The 25,009-nt window shown below is 39.9% G+C and overlaps 1 protein-coding gene across 4 annotated transcripts; it reads right to left on the reverse strand.

Moving 5' to 3' along the window:
• Window positions 1–13,542: 13,542 nt before the first annotated feature.
• LOC589950 (cytochrome P450 2J2-like) lies at window positions 13,543–24,027 on the reverse strand. Of its 4 annotated transcripts, XM_030992404.1 has the most exons (8): window positions 23,899–24,027; window positions 19,276–19,455; window positions 18,377–18,570; window positions 17,574–17,833; window positions 16,798–17,034; window positions 15,963–16,196; window positions 15,264–15,492; window positions 13,543–14,801 (listed from the first exon to the last, which is right to left on the reverse strand). In XM_030992404.1, exons 2-8 carry the CDS (start codon window positions 19,437–19,439, stop codon window positions 14,599–14,601), a joined length of 1,521 nt encoding a protein of 506 aa, XP_030848264.1. In that variant the 5' UTR covers window positions 19,440–19,455; window positions 23,899–24,027; the 3' UTR covers window positions 13,543–14,598. The 4 variants fall into 4 exon arrangements, with proteins under 4 accessions (XP_030848264.1, XP_030848265.1, XP_030848263.1 ...); XM_030992405.1 differs by lacking the exon at window positions 19,276–19,455; XM_030992403.1 differs by lacking the exon at window positions 23,899–24,027 and having other exon boundaries at window positions 19,276–20,056.
• Between the last annotated feature and the right edge of the window lie 982 nt (window positions 24,028–25,009).

Below are 25,009 nucleotides of genomic sequence, written 5' to 3' on the forward strand. Positions count from 1 at the left end.
ATATATCCTGTGATACTCAAAGACGTTCTCAAATTTTCTCTTAAAGCTGCTTCTCAGCCATATCTCTGTTGTTGGGCAGCTTAGGATTAGCTTCCTTAAAAGGAAGAGGCGTTTCATAGCGTCCATCATCTGTGATACGAATCTGGTCCTCCATCAGTCTCGGAAAGTTCACATCATTCTGTGAGTAAGGCTGTTTCAAGTTTCAAGTTCAAGTTTATATGTTTCACATTTCCCAAAAAAGAATTCACATAATTGACAAAATTAGAACATAATATGAAATATACTAAAAGTGTCACTTTATATAATTAATTCTTTGAAAAGACGTCGAAATTAATTGTATTGAATAGAAGGTTATACAGGGTGAATTGTGAGGAAGCTATTAAAAAGCTCAGCTCGTAGATTATAGGTTCCCATAAATAATACTAACATTTGGTTGAAGTTGTTGTAATGGTAAAGGACGTAACAATAGTAATAGGTGGGCAAGAAGGCCTTAACATAAGATGATATACAACGTGAAACAAGCAAAAATAGCAAAAATGTTGTGCCCTTTTAGGGGTGAAGTCTGCTTCCAGAAGCTTGAGGACCTGATGAGTCTGCTTCCAGAAGCTTCCAGAAGCTTGATGACATGATGAGTCTGCTTCCAGAAGCTTGATGACCTGATGAGTCTGCTTCCAGAAGCTTGATGATCTGATGAGTCTGCTTCCAGAAGCTTGATGACCTGATGAGTCTGCTTCCAGAAGCTTGATGACCTTATGAGGTGCCATCTCCTCTCTTACTGTAGATTGATATCTAGATTCAATTCAATTCAATTCATTTTATTTCCACATTTGATAAAAATCACAATAACAAACATTTACAATACAAAGTCAACTCCAACAAATAACACAACAGAACAGAAGTATCAAAATGTAAGAAGACAAACAATGGCTTATCAAAGGCTTGTTCCTAAACTATATAAATAATTAGATATAAATAGTGGTACAACAGAAAGACAGAGAAAAACAAGGCAAACATACATAATGTGTGTCATTAACGAAATCATTCCGTATTTCCGTAAGGTTATCATACACTGAATCTGTACAAATACATCCTTGACTTTCATTGCCGTTTCTCAGAATTTGCATCTTACAACACAACACTGAGTAGACGACATTACAAGCAGTAAAAAAAAAACAAGCAGAATACAAAAACCATGTCTATCTGTACTTCTTCAGGAAAGACCATCACCATCATACAATGACTTACACCAATTGAGTCGTTATCTTTGTAGTCATCTTCTACCATGCCTATGACACTCCATCCAAGATCAGTCTGGGCAGAACAGAAACAAGTATGTTGCTGCAGCATTGCTCTATGTTGTGCGTATTTCTTCTCTTTCTGTTATTGAGCAGAAGTTTCTCGAATGTGGTCATACGCAGAATGCCTGGTATGCATGAGGTATAACATTCTGGTCACACGAGGAAACAAGGTCAGCCGGCCTTCTTGACTGCACTGATCTTGAGCAGATCATGATGAAGAACTTCAAGTCTCAAGTTACTCATCTTGCGGGAGGAAGACACCCTAATCTCTTGCATCTCTTCCTCAAATGAGTACCTAAACTGCATGACATGGGGGTTCTGCTTCTCAAATTTCAGGTGCTTGATTCTGGTCTTGTAGACACGATTACCTGAAATGTCCTTTACCATATTTTGGAGAAGCTCTGAATCGAGCCTTTTAAGATCAACAAACTCATGATGGTGAAGGTGTCTGATATGATAGGGCTTGTTCCTTCTAGCCATACTGGCAATAGTTGACCACTGGTCAGGGTGGTACACAGGGACTTTCTTCTTGACCGTTTCTATGGAGCTATGCATACTGTTTACCTCCATGGCGGAGGGGGAATGATAGCTCGAGGAGTGAGGGTGCTCAGGCAATCGTATCCTATAAGCAGTGCTATCTCACAGCCTATGATCGGTGACCTGCAAGTGTCCTGCAACTTCCTTCAAGTACGGGATCTTCTTAGTGACCTGAGGCGTTGGAATATGTCTTCTGTTGGCAGGCATAATGTCTTGGCATACCTGCCAACATTTGAAAATATGAATTAAGAATTTTCTAGCAGGGGTAGCGCCTCTGCGGGGGTTAGGGTGCAACTGAAGCATTATGGCACAAACGAAATGAAATGCCGGGCTCTGGCTACTGGCTACACATTTTGCTACTTGTAATTGTTACTGACCATTACAGGTGTGTAGATAGGCCTGACAGGGCTTGATAAGTTGCACTCTTTGCTGCCTTGAGTGTTTCTGGGGAATATTCAGAGGAGAAACACTTTCTGCCCCTACTCTGCACTGCCAACTTATGGATGAGCAATGCACCGAAGAGTCAAATGTTCATCTTTCGACCAATACAAGATTGTACGTTGGTGTACGTTGGAGGTAAGGCAATTACTTTATCACCATTCAATGCCCTCACCTTGAGACCCTTTATCTTCTCACTGGCAACTCTCTCTTCATGGTTGACAGCAGTAGATTAACCTCCAACCAACAATGCCCATATTCTCTTTTGTCTCACGTAGGATGAAGGTCGTGTCAGATTGTGTATCAAGCATGGCGTATACCATGGCGTATACTAGTCACTCCCTTGACGTTGACGTATGTGGTAACCATACTTGAACAGTGATAGATGTTTTAGATGTATGGTTATTTATTGATTCATCCTTGATTTTCTGCAGATCGTCTCTCTGAGATTTGATGACGCTGTTTTCTACGTCATCAGTAAGTAAGGTCCTTTATTTGATGCCATGTTTTCCAACCCCTTAATAAGGCTATGAAGAAACATATTATTTCCGGTCTCGGAGAGATGAATACCATCTCTCCTAAACAGCTCGCGCCGCTCGTGCCTGATGCCCAGGTGAGTCAAAGCACTGCCCCCGATCGTGCGGCATATGCGCCTGGCGTGCTTGTTTAGAGCTCGCCGCGTCCGATCAATTTTGGGCTGCTCGTCTTTACTGAAGCCGCTGTAGGTCCTGCGCGGCAAAATATCCGACCAAATGATGCGGGCATTGGGGAAATGTTCGTGCAATCGTCCGAGTGTTGTATACAAAAGCAAGAACAATTCGTGTTTTTTAGCTTGCCCGACGTCGTTCGTCCCCACGTGCAGAACGATGTGCGACGGAGAGGAACCGGGCAGCACCCATTGGACATGTCCACTTAGTTGACCTAGCTTAAGGCCCCTCCTTCCTCTCCAAACGACGTTGGCTGCCGACCCCAAACCTTGTTTTCCCTTACGATGCGCGAAGGCGGCTAACCAGTGGATCATGGAATCGCCTATGAGCAGGATCGTACGCGACTGGCAACCTACAGCAGGAATGAAAGAAAAAAAAGAAAAACTTCCGGCAGCTCATTGTTGTTGAAGATTATGATTTACTCGTGTCAAAACCACCAATAAATTGTAACATTATTGATCTTCAACTGCCTCATGCATAAACATGAGTAAATTATACATTCTATTTAAACATAGGCCTCTCCGAAGAAATGATAATTCTTCTTAACACACTTCCTTAACTCGAATGATAATTTTTTTTTTTTTTTTTTTTTTTTAACTTTGGTATTAAGTTGTATTTAGGTTTTGTTTCTATTCTGCTTCATGTCGCTTGTGTGTTAATATTGTAGTGTAAAGACCCCAAGGAAGAACAGTGGTGTTCTATCAACACTGTTGAATTGGGCTTTCCACCGATTTGTTTGTCTATGTACATGTATAAATATTTTGTTGATTTCGGAAATAAAAACAACAACAAAGAAGTAAATGTACAATACATCATGAATTATGTAATAGGCAGCATATTGATACGCACATATCTCTTATGCGCGTCCGAGGACCAGCGCCCCATGTTCTGAATTTCTCCTGAGTCAAAACCGGCCATAGCAGCTGATGTGGCCGCACCTATTCTGAAAGAATGTGATGTAAATCGTGCTACTGGCAGATCCAAAAAGGACAAACACTTCCTTAAAACCGCCGTAAATTCCCGCCTAGTCACATGATTCCCATCAAACCGACAGAAAAAGGCGCCGCTGGATTGCGGCCTGATGGCCATATAGTCTAGAACGGCCTACACGGGGCACAATGGACAACCGTCAGCTTCTGGCATGAGGATATAACAACCTTGTCCCTGTTGGTCCGTTTTAGAAGATCGAATGTGCAGCCTAACGTGCTGCCTTGGTGCCGAACCATCTACAATAACATCCCGACCTTCCAGACTGACGTCAGACGTTGACCGAGAATTAGCAGTAAACTCTCCAATCCGCAAAAAACCCCAAAATGCTGCTAAGAAACATGCCTTGAACAGGATAGCATCATAAGAATTACACACAGTGGGAAGCGCAGACAACAGTTTCTTGAGAATTGGCATAGTTATCGGACAACGCACATCCGTTCGAGAATGCCGACGGCGGCAACCGACTAACAAACGACTTACGACAAAGTGTTTAGTCACGTCTAAAAGCCCTTCCGTCTGCAAACGGGAAGATATGCCAGATATGTAGGTAACTATAGTTGAAGCTGCATATCCCTGCAGTGACAGGTAAGAAATAAACAGTGCCATCTGTTCGTAAGAGTACGGTGTATTGCTGGCTGGAAAATATAACAACAAGAACTTATGAAATGATTCCCACGCCTGCTGATACACTGCATGGGTATTACGGGCCCTAGATGAAACTAACAAGTCTGACCACTCTTGGTGAAGATCTTCCACAGATGGGGCGGCAGGGGCGTTGCCTCGTGATCTGCCCCTGGAGCAAGCTGACGGAAGCGGGAGGCCTGAAAACGAGAAAGAGCATCAGCAATGTTATTTCTCTCCCCTGGAACATAGCGAGCTCTAAACCTAATGTTGTGGCGCAGACAGATCAATACTAATTGACGAACTCGGATCATGATCATAGGACACTTAGAGGTCTGGGCATTTACAACTGAGACCACGGTTTGGTTATCCGACCAAAACAATACTCTCTTGTTGCCCAGGTCGCCACCCCATAATTGCAAACCCACTACGATGGGGAACAATTCGAGAAAAGCAATGGAATACTTAGGGGTGCAGACCCCCTCCGGCCATCTGCCCTGTGTCCACTTGCCATTGAAATAGACCCCAAAACCAATACTCCCAGATGAATCCGAATAAAATTGCAAGTCAGGTGTGCTCCAAGTATGGCGTTCGCCAAATAATACTCTACCATTGAATTCCAAGAGAAAATGTAGCCATGCTTTTAAGTCCTCCCGCGCTCCTAACGAAATCCGAATCATATGATGGCGCTCTTTAACGCCTATTGTCAAATCAATTAGCCGCCGCAGAAAGGCTCGCCCTGGAGCAACCGCCCGGCAAACAAAGTTCAGGCTGCCTATGACTGACTGCAATGTTCTTAGCGTCACCTTTTCTTTACCTAAGACTGTGCTAATTAACGCCTGAAGTGACAAGAGTTTGTCTTGCGGGACTCGAACTTGACCAACCACTGAGTCTATCTCCAAACCCAGAAAAGTGATCTTTGTGACTGGACCTTCTGTCTTTTCTGCGGCAATGGGTACCCCGAACCGTTCACACATGCTCTAGCAAATGTTTGCATTCGGACTCAGATGCCCCTACGAAAAAGAAATCATCCAAATAGTGCAGAGTATTGCAAGAGTCGGCTACCTTGCGACAGCAATATTCAAGAAATGTACTGAACTTTTCGAATGTTGAACATGCAATCGAACACCCCATGGGCATGCATCTATCATAGTAGAACTTTCCCTTGACGCAAATACCTAACAGGTCAAAATCATCCGGGTGAACGGGCAACAGGCGAAAGGCTGACTTAATGTCAGCCTTCCCCATGCATGCGCCCCCGCCAAATGCTTGCACTAACAAGACTGCGTCATCAAGTGTAGAATATGCAACTGAGCAATCCTTTGGATCTATCTGTCCATTGACCGAATTATTCCTAGGCGCGGAAAGATGTTGTATCATTCGAAACTCCCCCGGGCCTGACTATCCGCCCTAGCTCTACTTCATGCTTCAATTTAACCAACAAAACATCTTCCCTTTCCCGTGCTGATTTCAAATTAATTGCTTTTACCGTGACTCTAGGACCCTTGTATCCTAAGGGGAATCCCTTTGCAAACCCTTCATGTAAAAATTGTCCATCGCCCGTCTTAGTGTATGATTTCAGAAAGGGGATCATACGGAGCAGCCTAATCGGAGTTGGTGCGAGGGATCTAAAGCTTTCTTTTCCCAAGCGTACATTGGGATCTCCCGTGCGAGGTCTGGCCGCACTGCTGGCATCAGTGGGCGTACACACAGTCTTGCTTGACGCACCGGCCACTATTGAAGTTAAAACAGTAGCGCAAGCCCCCCGATCCACGCCCGAAAGGGCGCCCTGTGGTCTGTCTGCGGCCCGCATTGCCTTCCCATTGATTTGTCTGGCCGTAGGGGCTGCCTTCACGAAATGCATTCCCGTAGTAGGCGGGGGTTGATTGCGTGCATGGTGCTGTGGCAGTCATGAGCCACAATTCACTATCAATGACAGCCCATGATCTAGTGGGTTCTCTTGCTTGCCTCAGCCTAAACTGCAAATCGTATGTGTGCCAGCCGTTGCCGCCAAATCTAGCCGCCGTCCGGACGGTATCCATATACTTATACATCTCTAAGGCCCGAACTACATGCTTCTCGGTGTATATAGAGGCAAATACCAGAAATGCGCTGGTCAATTGCTCTATTGAGGTTATTCGCGGCACCCCTCGCTGCGGTTGTACCTGCAATGTCGACCCCGACAGTGCAATAACCATGGGTGCACTGCCGTCTGGCACGGGGACATTTTTTAGCAAGGCCCCTAAATCAACAAACTCGCCTTTCCAGATTCTGTCCCGCAATGCGCGAGGAACAGCTGACTCCAGCGCCTCCCGAGGAGTTGCCCACACGGAAGGGTCATTGATCATAAGCCCCCCCCCCCCTGCTGCGCCTGCTCGGGGCCCACATTTAAGTTTAATGTCTCATTACCCGCGCAAACAAGCGGCCAAGAATCGTACTCACTTGCGGATGGACCAGGTCCCCGCTGCTCCACTCCGGCGTTCGGCTGCGATGCCTGGACGAGAGGCTCTGATCCGGGCTGGGAAGGCGGAGCTGTTGCAGTTGCAGTTCTCCGTGAACTTGAGGGCCCGGCCTGGTCGACAGTTGTCCGCTTGGACTTCTGCTTAGCCTTCGGCATTATAATTCCAGAGGCGATGATACAATTAACGAAGTTATGAAGTTAATATAAAGTTAACCAATGATGAACTCCAAATGTACAAAATTCCAAATCCCGTTGTCGTATATAATTATTCCGAAGAACTAAGCTGAAGTAAAAAACCGATGTGGAATCAAAGTATAGTAGCATCGACTACCATATATCCTCAATAAAGTCCAATAAATTAATTTGCCACCGAATAATGTCTATGACCATCCTCTAAAAATCTGCAAGGTGAATGAGGATTCTCACGCCAACACCGTGAGAACCAATATATCCCGGCTAAAATAATTCCATATATAGATTCGAAACATACATTGCGCACATTACGTTTATAGATACGCGTACATGAAAGAAGCCGCGCGGCTGACTCAAAGGGTGTCGGCATGTTATTGTTTTCTATCAAGATGCCGCTAATGGTCATCACAGAAGAGAAGCCGCCGCGAACTCGTGATGTCACTGATGAATGTAAACCATTTCTTATTGATTCATCCTTGATTTTCTGCAGATCGTCTCTCTGAGATTTGATGACGCTGTTTTCTACGTCATCAGTAAGTAAGGTCCTTTATTTTGCTGATGACCTCCTCCATGCCGATATGCCTCTCTTCCATTTGTTGTGCTTCACTTTACCATTGTAGCCCTCAAGGTACAGCCTTGCCTGGTTTGTACGACAAGATTTCATGTCGTAATTCATCTAGCTTCCCTTTCCTAATCACCGAGCTGGAAGTAGCCATCTTTGTCGGATTGAGTATTAAGCATGGCGTATACCAATCGCTCCCTTAGCGTTGAAGCATGTGTTGCTACATACATGGGATATATGAGATTCTTCAGTCTCTAAATTGTTGAGTATCGCCTTCTCTTGATGGTCGTTTATCACCCAATTGTCATCGTGAAGTACAATGGGATGCCGTTTCTTGCATGAAGAACAAGTGTTTTCGTATGGTCATAGATCCTGCCGATTCCTTCAAACACCTGTTTGAATATCTCCTGTACGCTTGTTGGGTTCATGGATATTTCTGCACTTTCTCACTCTTCAGCTCATTTTCCTCTTTGAGTGAGCCATCCAGTCTCAATTCCATCATACCAAGAGCAGTTGATGTTTCCTCTCAAGGCAATGGCAGAGAATTAATTGTTCCTTTCACAATGAATTCTGCTTCCACTCCCCTGGTCTCATTTCGAATGATTGTTCTGAACTTCCCTTTTACTTGAAGGTCAGTTTGAAGTGTCAAATTAAGCGTCTCTGTTTCTAGAAACTCAGCCCATGGCCTCACCGGGATGAGGGGTAGATGGAGGTCTTTCCACTGTTTGGATACTATGGATACTTGTGATCCAGTATCCCAAAGAGTTTGTGTCCTTACTTCTCCTATTTGACAGTTCACCATACATCTTTTCCCTACTAGTCAGGTGACACTTTCCTGTTTGGTTAGGGAAATACAGCAAACTCTGGACCTCGGTTAATAAACAGGTTTGGTTACTGCCCGTCCTGTGGCAGCAACCCCTCTTCCGTTTCCCGCTGGTCTACTGTTGTTGTTTCTCAGCTTACATCCTCATGCAAAGTGCTCTGCAGAGCCACAGATGTAGCAGTGGTCACAGTTGCTACCATCTCCAGTCCGTTGACATTCTTAGCATCTTCTTCTGTGCTGAGAGCTGCATGGCTGTCTTGGTTGTGTCCTATGAGTGTCTGCTGCTAAGGCTTCCTGGATACTGCTCAGCTGCTGCTTTACTACACAGATTTCTGCCAAACCAGCTTTCAACTCGGCTATCTCAGTCATTAGGGTGCCGTCCTTGGGTTTTCTCTTTTCCTCGCGAGTTTCATCCACCATCTCCTTTCCATCATGAATATTATTGATGGAGGTATTCTTCGACAGAGCAGACCTCCTGAGTTTCTCTTGCCTTTCAGCCTCATGTACAATTATTATTATATTTTTTAATTCAACACGGGGTCTCATTTCAAGTCCATTTCTGGACCTGCTCTCCCAGAGAGCCCTGCATTCACATAAAAACATTTAAAGAAAAACATGAATTCAAAACATACATACAAAGTTAAAAATATACAGGGTGTACATGGCATATGCAATAATTCAACTCAAATTGATATAAATAACAAAAAGGAAAACAAAAAATTAAATATAGGTAACATAAAAACATAGGAAAAAAATACAACTATCAAATTGAGAAAACAAAATGACATGTCATTAATAAAGGTCAAATTAACTTGAAAAGATTGCAGCCATATTAGCCTCTCAAACAGTTCCTCGTCTGTTGTGGGTGGATTCTCGAGGTAAAGCCTCAGCTCGCACCTTACTGGTGAACTCCTGAGGCCTGTCAAGACGGCATCCAGAAACATGCTTTGTACCAGGATGGGGTCATATTGAAGACCCGGCCCAGCCTCCTTGCTCACAGATGTCACTTTCTGTCTCAAGTCCAGTGCTCTAATGAGGAACTTGCGCCAGACTAATTGAGAGATTCTGATATAGTTTGGTCGCACTTTTCTCCTGGTAGTGGGACTGGAGTATCCGTCTGAGGCTTGGAAGAGTTAGCCCCATTCTGCCCTCTAGATAGCTTCACAGAGGGGACCCTGGAACTACGGCTCGAATGACTGCTTCAACAATATCACGATTTGTATTCAATTCAATTCAAAGTTTATTCAACACTCTTCATTAAAACATTTAAAACATACAAATACAGCATGGAATGATAAAAAAACAAGATAGTGATAACAAATAACAATGGTAATTTATTAGAGCATGTGGGATACCGGTAGGCAGAAAGGAGGGATTCTTTACATGAAAGCCTACCCCTAAAACACACACATACAGGAAAAAAAGAAACAAGAACATAAGAACAGAACAAAAAACAAAAAAACATACTAAAATATAATATCATGTACAATCAGAGTAAATCAACTCTAGCAAGAGAGTGTAACAAATTTACTCTACTATAGTGTCAAATGTATGACCTCTCTAACTTCCACTCTTAATCTGATGGGCGAGGATTGAGAATGTGAGCCTATATATCTTTCTGGCCTGGCTCACCAATGTGTCCGGATATCTTGAAATCTCTTCTTGAGAGCTGCATCCACATGGCGTCGGGAGTGGAGTCGGAGCTGATGGTTCTTTTGGTCGAGTAGTAACGGAAAAAGGGGCTAGAGTGGACTCTGGTTCCTGTAGAATGTCCTTTAGTGATGCAGTCAATTCCTATTTTCCTGTTTCCCACACGTTGTGTAATTTACCTTGGATTGACACTTCATCTTGATGTGACCTCGCTTCAGGCAATGAAAGCAAAGCCCTTTCTCCTTACAACTATCTGATCTCTCCTTGACTACTTATGACTTGAACTTCCTACATTCGTCAATAGTATGCTGTGTTTGCGGTCCACAGAATCCACATGTCTTAGACTTCTTACTTGCGTCTGAACTAACTGAACTATCTTCGTTCGTGGCTTGGGTTCCATAAACATAGGCATAGGCTTGTAATTTAATAGGCTTGTGTGTCCGGTCGTGACTGTAGTCACAAGAACAGTTGTGTCACTAAAGCAATGTTTTGCATCCGTGTGCCAATGTCTTTCCTCCCCCTTTTTTTTTGTTATTCCGTGGGACAGTATTAGTTATTGAGATCGATGCCTTTAATAACCGTCCATTGCCATGTGCAGTATGGAGAGACTTTGGCAAGTTTGGGACAGAGAGGCAGCAACCTCCTGTTCCATTACATTCTGTATGTCAAGTGCTTTAAGGTCAAGACCTTTTGCAAGGAAAGAATTGCCCAACTGTTCTACCACATTGATGAAAGAGAGGACATCTTTTCGAAACTTGACTGGAAAGCTGAACTTGTCCTTCTTCATCATGTGCAGTGGATGATGAAGGGGGTTGTAATACTTTGGTATCAGTTGGTGTAATGTGATTTTATAGACCTGACATGAAGCTACCAAAAACTTGTTTGCCATGTCAAATTCAGCACAACAAAAATATGCTCAATTTGAAAATTAAATCAATTTAATTCCAATTTCAGACACTTTATTCATTGTTTGCTACCAGTGTACACTAACATACATTTACATTTCACATGATTGAAAGCAAACCATCATCCCACTCCTTTTTAAGTGGATAGCAAAATAATAGGTCATAAGGTGGATCATATATACTGTAACTGTGTAAAATATGTATCCTTTACTCACAAATGGCCTGTACATTTCTTCCATTAGTTCTTCAATATCCCCTTTAGAACTTTCTCGTACCACTCTTCCCTTGTTAGTTGCCAAGTTATCCCCACTTGGATCTAAACAAATGTGGCGTATGCGCTTGTTTACAATTTCATCTGGGAAAGGGCATTTTCTTTTAAGCGTATTGCCACGAAGCTTTGAAAGCAATTTCTGTTTTAACTCTTCACGTCCCTGTTGCTTGTCAACTACATTATCAACGACTTCAGGATCATCAGCAACAGGCTTATCAATTTTTGAAATAATTTCCTTCAATCTACTCTGAAGTTCAGGAACAGAAAATGCTTGCCCTCCAGTTGAGACAAAGAACAAGGACCCTTTCACTAACCCACGATTGACACATTTATAGTACTTTATCTGGGAAAGAAGTGCTTCTCTTACTGCTTCATCCCCAGAGTTGCATTTTCTCAGCACCAATGCATCAACATCATCTGCTGTTTTGCAGATACCCCCACAAAGTTTCATTGCATGGTCAGTGTTCGTGATGGTTGTAGAGACTAATTTCCTCTCCTTCTCCTCCTGTACCTTCTTCCTCTCATCTACTTCTTGGTGCCTTTTCACTTTAATTGACTTGACTTTATCCTGATATTTCTTTTGAATTTTCTTACAATCCTTCACTGCTTTCGATATCAGTCTCTCTCTTTCCAATGCACTACAATTATCGAGAAACATACGTCGGCATCAGTAGGAGCTTATAGCTGGGTTCAGAAATAGATGAACAAGACATGTGGTAAAGGCTATACATTGAGCGCTCTATCTGCCTCTTGCACTAATCCCCAACCGAGTGGCCGCGTCAGAGGCTCCAACAAATACTTAATGTATACATTTAAAGCCCACCAAGCAAATCGTAATAGTATACTATAAGCTACCTCTGGGCCAAATTTGGTGCTTTTATAAGAATCTGCACCAAACAACCCTATATAGCCCTACATCCTGACTATTATCATAAATCTTATACATGTACATGACAATATTATATGCATTATCGTCACATGTCATAGTAAACAAGATATAAACCTGACCTTATTTTCTGGCCGTCATGTAATGTACTATCGGGTATGAAATATACTATGTAATGTAATCTACTTTGGACAATCATCCACGTCAAAGTACTTAATTTCCACATTTAACATAAAATATTACATAACATATAGAATTTGTATGATTGACTAACCTGTTTGCCTCCTAAGATAAACCAATGATCTTCTTGTCACGAGTTATTTTGAACTATAGATAAATGGATTTTACTAACTTTATGTGCCAAGCAATTCTTACAGAAAATGTGTAAAAGGCAATTAAGAAGCAAAATGAGATAATTGCTAGAACTACATCAAAAAAGTTAATACACCCTACAAATTCAATACTCTATCATCGTATATTGACGTTTTTCATATCATATGATGAATCGTAATCATAATCATATCACCTCTTTGGATTTTAACCAGAAACCATTGGTTCTTAAGATATATATTATTAGTTTTTCTATGAATTGACTCAAACTATTCATGCCACTGCCTCTTGAACCACTCAGGAAAAAGCTTCCCTTATGTGTGAAGACAAAAAATTGTGCAAAAGATATCGACTGTTTCCTCAGAAAGTGTTATATGCAAGATAAAGAAAGCTGAATATTGTACACAGTATTATAGATCAAATGATATGATTGATGTGCAACTGCCTTCAATTTTATTCCTCAAAAATGTATTGTGGGATTTGTTTTAGTTCGAGTGGTAGTGGTACATGTACAAAGAGCTCAAAATGCATTTTAAATGGTGTGTGTGAAAGGCAATTTTGTCTTCTAATTATTGTATTGAAAGGAACATTGAATAAATATAATATGCTTGTAAGGGGATGTAATCAAATTGCTTTTCTTGTTCTATTTTGTTGTTTTTGTCACAAATTAGTAGACATGTATAATTGATGTATTTGATGAGTGATTTCGAATATTGCTTATGTACATGGAAAAGCTTTTGAAAAGAGAGAATTTACATGTGATCTTTTAAAAACTCAAGCTTTCAATCAGGCCTAAAAAAGAAAGAAAAGATGTTGTATTTCCCTTTAGGTTGGAAATATTTTTTTTTTTTTCCTTTTTTTCTTTTTTCTTCCTCTTTGGGCTAATATTTTTCAGTTTTGAATGCCTTAATTTATTTTTTGTATTCGTGAATTCTTTTTTTTGTACGCCTCAGGGTAGAATTTTACAGCATGCTGAATTTTTTTGAATTTGAATTTTAAAATATAATGTACCTTAAAAGAATAGAATAAATATCAAACTTTTTTTTTTCTCAAAAGAAAATCGGTTTGAGTATGGGAGTGTGGACATAAATGTGTACAAGCTTAATTTGCTGTTGGGGGGGGGGGGGCTGACATCTCAGGCTCAACAATAAACTTTCCACTTGCTTATAATAGATTTGAAAACGGGAGTGAAAATATTGAATTGAATGGTATATTTATTCATAATCTTTCTACAGCTGTTAAGATGAATTGTACAAATTTATTTTTAAAAAGAAAAAAGAATGTGTACAACAACGCATTACAATACTATACCAACAAAGAATAAAAGGGACACTCTTTATTTTTTATTTTTTTGATACAAACCTTCAATGAATTATGTATCACATTAAAGAGAAGTTAATACTGTTTAATGACAACATCAGTAAATATCGAGAATTGAACTTTCATTTAACTGTCGGAAGATCTGATAAAGAAAAGAAAAACGGTGCAAGTAGCCATTCAAGAGATGAGTCTGGTAGTCTTGTAAAGATTATCTGATGTTCAGTCATGCATTCAGATATTCAAATGAAAATGGTACCTAAATGTACTGAGAGGATAACTCTATCAAGACATCATGAAACCCATGATTAAATATTCATACTTCAAACAATACAACTTTTAAAAAAGTGGGACATTTTTTCTGACTCACTCTGTACAGTGCGTATAGAAAAAGTATACCCAACTTTGGTAACTTCTATGACCTTGAACGGATCTAACGGATGGGTGGAGCAATCAGTAGGAAGAAAAATGAACTAGAGCGAAAGACTTTTCTCGAAAGAAGCGATGATCTTGAAAAGCAAAATACCACTGATTGAGCCTAAAACCCATACAGGCCTTTCCTATTTTTAGCTTTAAGAAAAAAAACAAGCAATAGACTTCAATTAATCAATCAATCAAGCAAATTTTCTGTAGATTCCCTCGGAATAGCGCAAGTCATGTACGGTAAACTACTCCTTGTGCCTCCCAGGTTTGCATCCAAAGACAATGGTGGTGAGTTGTCTGGTTTCTTGAAGGTGAATCTGTGAAGGAGGCTGGTGAAGCCTAGAAACGTCTCCATCCGGGCTAGTTGCTCTCCAGGACAAATGCGTCGTCCTGGAAAAAAGGTTAAAAGGATCGAATTTTAAAAAATGAGTCGGGATTGCATTAAACATTGAGCTAGGGTTCTCAATGTGGTAAAAGGAATTTATCATGATGATCATCGGTTAAGAATTCAAGAAAATGTAGTTGTTCCTCCCATGTAGACGTAGAGGCGTATTAAATACGTCGCCAACTACTAGGGGCCCGAATTCCTTGTTGGAATATTAGCGAGCAAGCGAGTATCAATGTTTTCACTTGTTAATGGTGATAATTATGTTATAAAAATATTCTAAGGTAGATAACAAAATGAAATAATTACCATCTCGCTGGCCAAATGTAATCATTAGGCCTATTGAAGATGTAAAACTTATGAAGCATCTAGCAACTACAACGCCCCGTATACATATCGTAGTTATGTTTACATGTTTTCGATCAAAATACTAAAGGCCCAATAAGTATAAAAGATATTGAGCGTACCAGTACTGAAATATATCAGCTCTTGCCGATTGGTCAACTTCCCATCTTCGCTTAGAAACCTTTCAGGTTTAAAGGCATCCGAATCGTCCCAGAAGTTCTTGCTGTTCATCACCTTCCAGATGTTAGGGTAAATGATAGTGCCCTTTGGTATGGTGTAGCCTCTGATTGTGACGTCAACAGAAGCCAAGTGGGGCACCCCCATTGCAACCACAGCCCCCTTGCGCTGGACCTTTTACGGACATAAGACACCAATAGATAATTCTTCATTGGTGTAAAGAACAGTTAATCCAAAATTTCACGTGAGAAAATCGGAGGTATTTTTAGAGAGTTTGGCTCTGCATGCATCTGTCAATGGCAATTCATATCGGCAATTTAGATCTGAATATTTGTCATTAAATCCTTTTGCGAATTTTATAATCTGAAAACATTTGGTACAATTACATACGCGTTTGACTTTAATACAGTCTGCCAATGCCCCAGAGGCAAGAACACCTACTGCAAACTTCCTTCTCTTGGACTTTCGTCCTTCGATCTCGATTTTTTTTTCTCGACAAACACACACACGCACACACACACACGCACGCGCAAGCACAGACACACGCACACCCACATGCACCAACATGCACACGCAGACAAGCGCAAATGTTCGTCGGTTTTTCTTTCCCCTCCAAAGTCAAAGCCAATATACAAGCCACTGACCTCCATAATCACAGCACAGGTGTAAGGGAGATTCTTTCCATCGCTCAACCCAGGTAACCGCTCTCTTCCGACCACGTGATCGAGCTCCGCCTGGACACGTGACTGGACTTCGGGGTAGGCCATCATGTAGAGGATAAACCACTTGAGCGTGGTGGTCGTTGTCTCCATCCCCGCGAAGAAGAGGTCAGCGATAACGGATTTAAGACTATGGTGGCTGAATGAAGATTTAGTTCCCTGCATGGTGAGCAAAAATGACAAACATTTTTAGTTTGAACAGGATTCCCTCAAACATGTAAATTGTCTATTGTTCCCATATCAAAGGCGTTCAATTGTCCTTTGTTATGGGTTTCTGAAACTGACGGATTCGATGGGGGCGGCATATCCGTCCAGTGCCCACCCCCTCCGCCCCAACCTAAGTGGCTCACCTTACACAGCGCCAAGATGATGCTCCTGCTACCTCAGTATAGGTGATGCCCCCCTCTCTCTCTCTCTCTTTCTTTCTTTCTTTAATGTTGTCTTTTTGCTGGCTTGTTTAAAAAGAAGATCGGAATATTGCGCCTTCTCTTTTGTTTGTCGGATTTCATTCAAATATTTACCAATCTACGCCTCTGACTTTTTCCATTTAGTTTTTAGGGTGGGATTGTCCATTAAAAAACCTTAATAACATAAGAAACTGGAACTAAAATATTTCTCGATATTTTCATAAATATAGAGGTAATCTCGAAGTATATTGGACTCAATCATAAATTGTAATATCAACTCAGCAAACACACAACGTTCTCATGAAATTCGAAAACGTCCAGAGAACGTTTATAAGTGCGTCTCTATATTTTACCTTCATTTCTTTCAACTTAATCAAATACTGGTCGATGAAATCTCTTGGGACATCGGGCACTCCATTCTTTTTGTGAGTTTCAATATGGCCATCGATGAAAGCATAGAATTCCTTAGCATTCGACGCCATAGTCTTGATAACACCGAAGGGAACTTTCGAAATGCCTGGTATTGGAATAAAAAACAACCATCCTCCTACTCCCGATCGCCTCATGCTGAAGTTCAACAAGGAAAGAAGCTTAAAACAAAATATATGGAATGAAAATCAGTCTTGATTGAAAACGAACGTTCCTAATTGGTTAATTCAATATTAAGCGCAAGCATATCAAGAATACTAATAGTCCCACAAGATTGAAACCCGCTACACTGACGGTCCACGAAACCAACAGCAAAGATGACCGACATTTTTCACTATCTTCCCTGATGTTTTTCGTTGTTGTGTTTGCCTCGTGGCCTGTCGGTATATAGTGGACCCCTTGTAAATGTCAACGTCAAAGTCGGGGCGAAAACTCAAAAGAGTTACTTCTTCTTCTTCTCTACGTGCCATATCCTGAGACGTTGGCGACCATGGAGTGCCAAAAGCTCTGTCCCATATTCTATGAAGTAATTCATTCTCCCCGAGATCAATTCCACATTCAGAAATCCCACTCCTTAAGCTACTAATCCACCGAGTTACTTCTGGGTTGGAAAGAACGATGAAAGTTGATATTTGGAACAGAACATTTTCAAACACTTCTATAAAATAGTGTAATAAGAGTAATGACGTCTTAGACATACCTGTTGGAACTCTGTATCGCTGTACGTGTACTGCGTCCCGAAAATGATAGTGCAGATGACGTTGGCAACCGCTTGTCCGAGGAGGATGTTGGGGTCGAACGGGGATCCTTTCTTCTCCTTGATAGCCCTCCCTAGCTGCGTCATCTCTGCAGCGACGGTGTCTTCGTAGCTCTTCTTGCCCACCCCGAGGCTACGGAAGACTGAGAGGGTGAACTTGCGCTGTTCCTTCCAGGATTGTCCAACACCGATTAGCAGACCTGCTGTTGTACCGAATCGCAGAAGACATAAACTTGTTATCTGGGAAATTATTATTGACTGGAATTAATCAAGCAATTGAACGGTTGTCCATAGTGGACAAGTTAAACTTTCTGGTAAAGTGTACATTATCTTAAAATGGCTTTTTGAGCGTTGATGGGTTATAGCAAGATTTAACGTCCCCGAGAGACGTAAACCAATGGGGATCTCAGCAAATGTTATTATGTGGCCCGTTAGCTCGGGGCGACGGGCATCTTTTTAAAAATATTGACCGATAGGCGGGCATGGCTAAAATCACGAATTTCGACCAATCCGAAAATTGACTAGATTTATATAGCATACTAAAAATAACTATAGAGAGGTATATAATAATCATTATGTCGCATCATGCAGCTAAAAGTTCAACTATATGTTTTTTTTCTTTTACTGGCACTAAGCCTGCACGATATCCAATGTTTGATTTGTCATGTGACCTAATTCAAACAAATCGTGTTGCCTTGAAGATTATTGGTATGTGGGATGAACACTATCGAAAGTCTTGTTCTTACCATTACGGCCGCACCCAGATACTTCCTCTTTAATGCGACACCTTGGTCTGTCCTGGAGATCGGGGTGACGGAAGGCTTCTGCGACCACCTCATAAGCGTTCAGGAGCACCACCAACTGTGTACCGATGTTGAAGGACGTGATTTCACCGTACATGTCGGCCCACTCCGAGAGCAGGGCAAGAGGGTCCGAAGTGCTACCCCAAAAATATGTTTATAATTAATTAAATAGGCCTTTACACGGTTGCACTCAGGCGAACGATGGGGAAAAACAAGGCCCCCCCCCCCCCCTCCCTCGGAAAAACAATGTTTTACTTTCATTTCAATGCGGGCAGCGACGTACGTGCCTGAATAAGCCTACATTCAAGCAGCGAGGTACAAAATGGCCTCATATTTGGGTAGAGAGAGGTGCCGAAGATATGTAAGATATTTCATATGCAGAATCCTCTAAGTAACTAGAAAACTCCCACCGGACCAACAATGTTTTTCTAGTTGGCTGTCGGTCCCTTAGGCTGTCAGTCTAGAGGAGCATTGGTCTATTGGGCCTTATCCCCCAGTAGTAAAGAATATGTAGATCAAATAATACAATTATTATTATTATTATTATCATCATTATTTTTTATATACTGCGCTTTTCCCAGAGCCGCGGTCTAAAGCGTTTACACCAAAAAGAATTCTACATAAAATGAAAATGAAAACTTATAATGGAAAGATGAACCCGTATGCAAATTTTCTCTTTAATAAATACATTTTTATTCATATCCCAGTCACACCGAGAAGCCGATTCCAAACCAATAGATTCATGGTAATTCAGGAAATTAAGGAAATTAAACCCACCGATTCGTTATCATTCAGGTTAAAGTATCTTACTTTACAGAAGGTTGTCAGTCACGTTCATTTACCCGAAAAATTTGGATACGACTCCAAGGAGAGGTAGTCCCGTCGGCCCGGGTGGAAGGTTCTTAGGTAACCTCATCAGGTGTTTCACAAACCACGCAGCCATTAGACCAACTAAAGCCGTTGCCAATAAATGATAAGGCGTTAACTGGTGCCAGTCAAATTCCATTGCAAAATGATTGATTCTGGGGATAAACATAACGGAATTTATTTTATTTCATTATAGAAAAGATTTTTTTGGGTATGAATTGAAGTATAAAAAATTTATTCTCATATTTTTAGGGGTGGCATACTGAAAATCTCTGATCTATATTTTAATGATATGTGATAAATTAGACCTACTATCAATATGACCATAATGCGGTTTCTTTGGAAAATAAACTACCGAGGAAGAACGTGGGAGAGGTTATTGGAAAATAAACAACCAATTGTTAAACGATACAATGTATAAAGAAAATATCTCAAATATAATTAGAAAGGGATAAATTAAATGATTCGTATTCTGTACAAATTACAAAGGAAGTGTATAAAGTGAAAATAAAGAATTTTCTATGAAATATTCAAAAGAGGTCAGTAAAAAAGGAAGATTGATTTATAAAGATTTAGAAGAAAAAAATACTGTTCATTGCAAAAGGAAGTAAATAATAATCCCGATGAAGAAAAAATGCTGGAGTTAAAAGATGTTCGAAATCAGGTTGATGAGGTTTTAATTGACAAATGTAGAGGAGCTTTCAACCGCTCCAGGGGAAAATGGTAAGAAGAAGGGAAAAATTAATTTGTTCTTTCTTGCAGCTTGAAAAGAAAATTGTTATAAAAAAGTTAATTGATTGTATAGAAAAGTCAGGAGAACAAATTATTAAACAGGAACATATTTTATTAAAAATGTATAAATATTACAAAGATGTGTATAGTATAAACAAGGTAGTACTGAAAAAGAAGAATATGTTGTTCGAAATGTTCAGTTGACAACTTTAAAGGAAAATGAGGCACTATAAGCTGTGAAGGTGACCTTACGGAAAAGCAATGTGCAAAAGCATTGTCTTCCATGCATAATATCAAGGCACCAGGAAGCGATAAACACACTTGTGGACGGAAATAATTATGTAAATATTTGAATGAAATGATTGGAAATTTTCCACATATCTTTAGATATAATTTCATTAAAAAAAGATGTTGTGTAAACAAAATAGACTGCCAGAGTTTCATCAAAATCTTCTTTATGAATGGTAAGTTGAGGTCACGGAAAAAGAAGATATCATGGAAAAATATTCATATTAGATTTTAAAATTCTTCATTATTGTTTTGTAGCTGGAATTTGTAAAGTAAAGCACGTGATTAAAACAAAAGTTGGAAAGATTCGATTCGATTGAAGTTAAAGAAGAAATGTTTTCCAAGCTATTGATTAAAGGGGCTTTGTAACATCGTTCAGATGAGAGAAAATGGTGCTAAGGTAATGACTTCAATGCTAGATGTACAGCTAAAGGTAATCTGAAAGTTTGAGTGAAAACAGACCATTATTAATGATACAAATTTGGAAGAAAAAAAAGATCTGATCGATTCCTGAGTTCTCCCAACTATATATATTGTTATAATTTAAGTAAATTTTAGGTGAATGTAAATCGCCACAAAGTAATGAGATTGGCTCTATGTATCATTCGAAAAATCAAAGTGTTGGCAGATTAAAAAAAACTGTTTTATGTCTCATTTTTATGGAAAACGGTTGGGAAATACAGAAAGTGGTTGAGAGAATTTATTGTTAGAGGGTGTTGCACAGTGACGGCTTGAAAAAACTTAAATGTCTGTATGGTTTGAAAATGTTAAAAGGTTAGTAAGGTAAAAGGAATATAATAAGTAATATTCCATACAAAAAATGATCCTTTTTTTTCATCAACCTTCAACAATGTAAACGTTTTACTTTGAATAGATTATGTAATCGAAAACGAAACAATTCAAAATCGATAGAAGTAGCTCTGATCCAGGAGATTTTGTTGATATATTTAGTTTTAAGGTGAAAAAATATTTTTCCCTCCTTAAAAAAAAACTTCAGAAACAAATTTTTACACGCTAATGGGAGAATTATTTGAATTTACCTTTTTCTTTTAGTTGGCAGAAAGTATTCAATCTAAAATTTCAACAAATATGTTAAATTTAAAGTATTGCATAATATCTTTCCATCAAAACATAATCTACGCAGATGGCGTTTAATGAAAAATGACCCGTGTGATATACGTAAAGAAATAGAAACAACTTTTCATGTTTTGTTAAATTGTAATAAGGAACGAGTTTTGGGGAAAATTATTGAAAACTTATTTGGTAATTACTTTCATGAGCAAATAGATATTAATGAAAAAGTATTACTTATAGGTTATTATATTGAAGAATAGGAAAACTTGTCTGGAATTACCATATGGCTAAAGGCCTGTATACATCCACGTACGTATACTAGCTCCAATTAGGGACTTTTAGATTTGCACGTCTACAGCTTTGACTGCAACGTGTGACGTCATTTTAAGGCACTGCGCATGCGTTACGTCGTCTCAGTCGGCGATCGAGAATGAGCAACCTTGATTTTCCTAAATCTAGTTCATACATACATACATATTGGTATTTATATAGCGCCTTTACATGCTCAAGGTACTAGTATGCCGCGTGCGCATAAAATATACAGTTCCTCTTTCTACCCTCAACAAAGGAACATCCCTTCCCTGCTATTGTAGAACAGGTGTCACATGCATATTCACCTGTTCTACACATTTTTACATAATAGCAGTGAAGGGATGTTCTTTTGTTGAGGGTAGAATGAGGAACTGTATACTTTGTCCTCTTTCTTTGTCCGTGATGATCATAGTGTTACTATGCATGCATGTATATCGTTGAGTGCAATCTAAAAGATTTCTTATTGTAGTCAACATGGGCAGTTAAGTACGTTGACACGCATGATTAGTCGGTGTTCGTCGTGTTCTCGTCCAGTCATTCTAAAAGTCCCTATTGAAACAGTACCAGGCACATAGTAACACATACAGGCCCCACGGAACGTATTTCAAAGTGGGGCCCGGAGGAGGGCCAAATTCTTTACGATCAGGTAAAACGTAGCTAATGTAAATTGCTCATCCGATGTAATATGTTTAGAGGAATGGAAATGAAAATGAAAAATTCATTCAACTATTAGGACTTTGATCCCCAGACATTAAAGTACAATATTTCTTTTGAATTACAAACACAAAGGCCCGAATTCACAAAGGAGGTTTGTCGACAAACCTTGGTTTTCGTACGTCATATGACGCGTTTCACGCGTTTTTTACAAACCTGGTTTGTAAAGAACAAAAGGAGGTTTGGCGAAACAAAAGAAGGTTTGAGCTCAAACCTTGCTTTGTGAATTCGGGCCAAAGTTGTTTGGAACATTTGTAATATACAAGTATTTGTATAGCTGTACAATGAGACTGAGGACAGTAGAGAAGTAACTGGAGCTTATCCGCGTGGCTACACGCACAATGAGCATGAAAACTCGAAGGTTACTAAACCTAATTGCTAGAAAAAGGTTTTTGACCGACATTTATTACTTCAGCCCCAAGTTGGTACAAAAGGATTCTGACACTACCTTTTGAAAAGCCTGTTGTTCAATCATCCTTGGCAGTACAGTTATTAAAATGATATCATTAGACAGAGTATTAGTTCTTCTTTACAATGAAAAATGATTCAATGTCATATAGGTTATGACTCTTTAAATATAAGCTACCAAAGTTGGGTTTTTGCGTATTAAACGGACTCACCAAAAACAAATCTCACGCTCTCGTTTTGCAAAAGCAGTGAGTAATGAGGCAACAAAAGTTCCCAGGTTGGTTTTCGGAAGCTGGAGAAAAATAATTTTTGCATCGTATACTGATTATAATTTCAATAATTTACACATCTATCCAATCTGTCCATATAACAGTAACAAGCTATCTGTGACACTAATTAACGATGTGCATGAGACTAATTTTGGTCGGTATTATTTGCATATATGCGCAGATTGATTAAAAAAAATAATGTATAAGTGAATGGAGTGTTTTCAGCCAGATTCTTGCGATAAAAGTGTGTTATTTTCTGAACAAATTAGGCTTTTACGATCGCTTTTACGTACGATTTTTCCCATTTAACCATTCAAGATATAGCGCCTTTCTTTATTTCTTTCTTTTTCTCTTTAACATACTTTTTCGAAAAAGTGGGAGGGGGAGGGGGCGCTCGAGCCCTGAGCCCCACCGTTCCTCGGGGGCCGTATGAAATCCCAAATAATTAATTTGCTTGGCATAGATATATGCCTCACAATATGTTTATCATTTGTTCCATAATTCAAAGTCCATCGTTTATGTTTAAGATATTCACAATATGGAAAAATCGTGGCACTATCTTTCCTCAAGGATATGGCAAAATGTATAACCCATATCATCATTCATCGAATCACCTTTAATGCTTTAGCGCCTTATCATGAAGGCTACATATATCGACACCTGCACGGGGTAATATTAATATGATACTTTATAGTAAGCGCAGCAAAGTTTATTTATTAAGTAGCGGCTCTTTATGAATTGATATATTATTGTACGCACATGAGAAAGTATGACAATTAATTCGTTTGTGGCAATACTTACTCGACAGACGGGAACAATCTTCAATTCACTCTGTTAATAAAACAATCCTAGTCAGACTGCATCGCATACGTAAATGAGTTTTTCAGTGAAGATTTATTCAGCAGCTCGTTTGCGAACATGACCGATTTGAGTGCATTGAACCATGGACAATGCCTGAATTGATTTCCCGCTGCTATAGTAATAATACGCCTGATAATCAATATCTTGTTTTCTCAGAAACCAAATTATTTAGGCTATCGGTCAAAATACATCAAATAAGGTTTTGATCCGGTGATAGTATAGTATTAATGACTGCTTTGAGAGAAATAGTTGTTTTTATACGCTCTTGGGAAGGTTAGAATTGTGCTATTACCCGAGGCGTGCCGAGGGGAATAGCCCAATTGTAACCTTCTCGATAGCGTATAAAAACAACTATTTCTCGAATATTAAAGCAGTCATTAATACTTTTATATGCCGAAAAAAAAGAAAAAAAGAAAAAAAAACTTTTGTCGAAGATGGGTTTTGAACCTTTGTGATGTAACTACAACCAGCGCCTTACACCGCTCGGCCAGCGCGCTCAGTCACCAAGAACAGTAGTTTTCTTTAATATATACATTAAAATGAATTGAAAACGGCTTCGCGTGGTCGATGCTTCGCCGCTGCTCCATTAAACGGGCCCTTCTTTTACTTTTGCAATGCATATTGGCACGAACTTAGATCAAGATCTATCGGCAGATGTTATTTTTTTGTTTTTGGAAGTTTATTTTCGTCTTCATGTCAACAATGCAAGATAAAATTGTCGGTAAGATCGATCGAGATTCAATTGTATTGAAATTACCGACCAATTCTTCGCACACGTACGGTATCCTCGATCGCTCAGACCATTTTTTAACATGTAAACCTATGGGGTAACCATGGAGACTGACCTATTTTCCCAATAACCATGGTTATTGGGATTTTGAACTGTTTTTTAACCATGGTTACCGGGAATTTTCGGGAACAGTTAAAGTTTATGAATACAATTTCGACCAATCAGATTGCTGGATTACTTAAGTGAGGTATATAATCTTGATTATCGGTGTGAATCATGAAGATAATGTATAGTGGAGTTCAGAATGCAGCGTACCCCCTT

The sequence above is a fragment of the Strongylocentrotus purpuratus genome, unplaced genomic scaffold, assembly GCF_000002235.5.
Source record: "Strongylocentrotus purpuratus isolate Spur 01 unplaced genomic scaffold, Spur_5.0 spur5_scaffold_2, whole genome shotgun sequence".
In the NCBI taxonomy this organism is placed as follows: domain Eukaryota; kingdom Metazoa; phylum Echinodermata; class Echinoidea; order Camarodonta; family Strongylocentrotidae; genus Strongylocentrotus; species Strongylocentrotus purpuratus.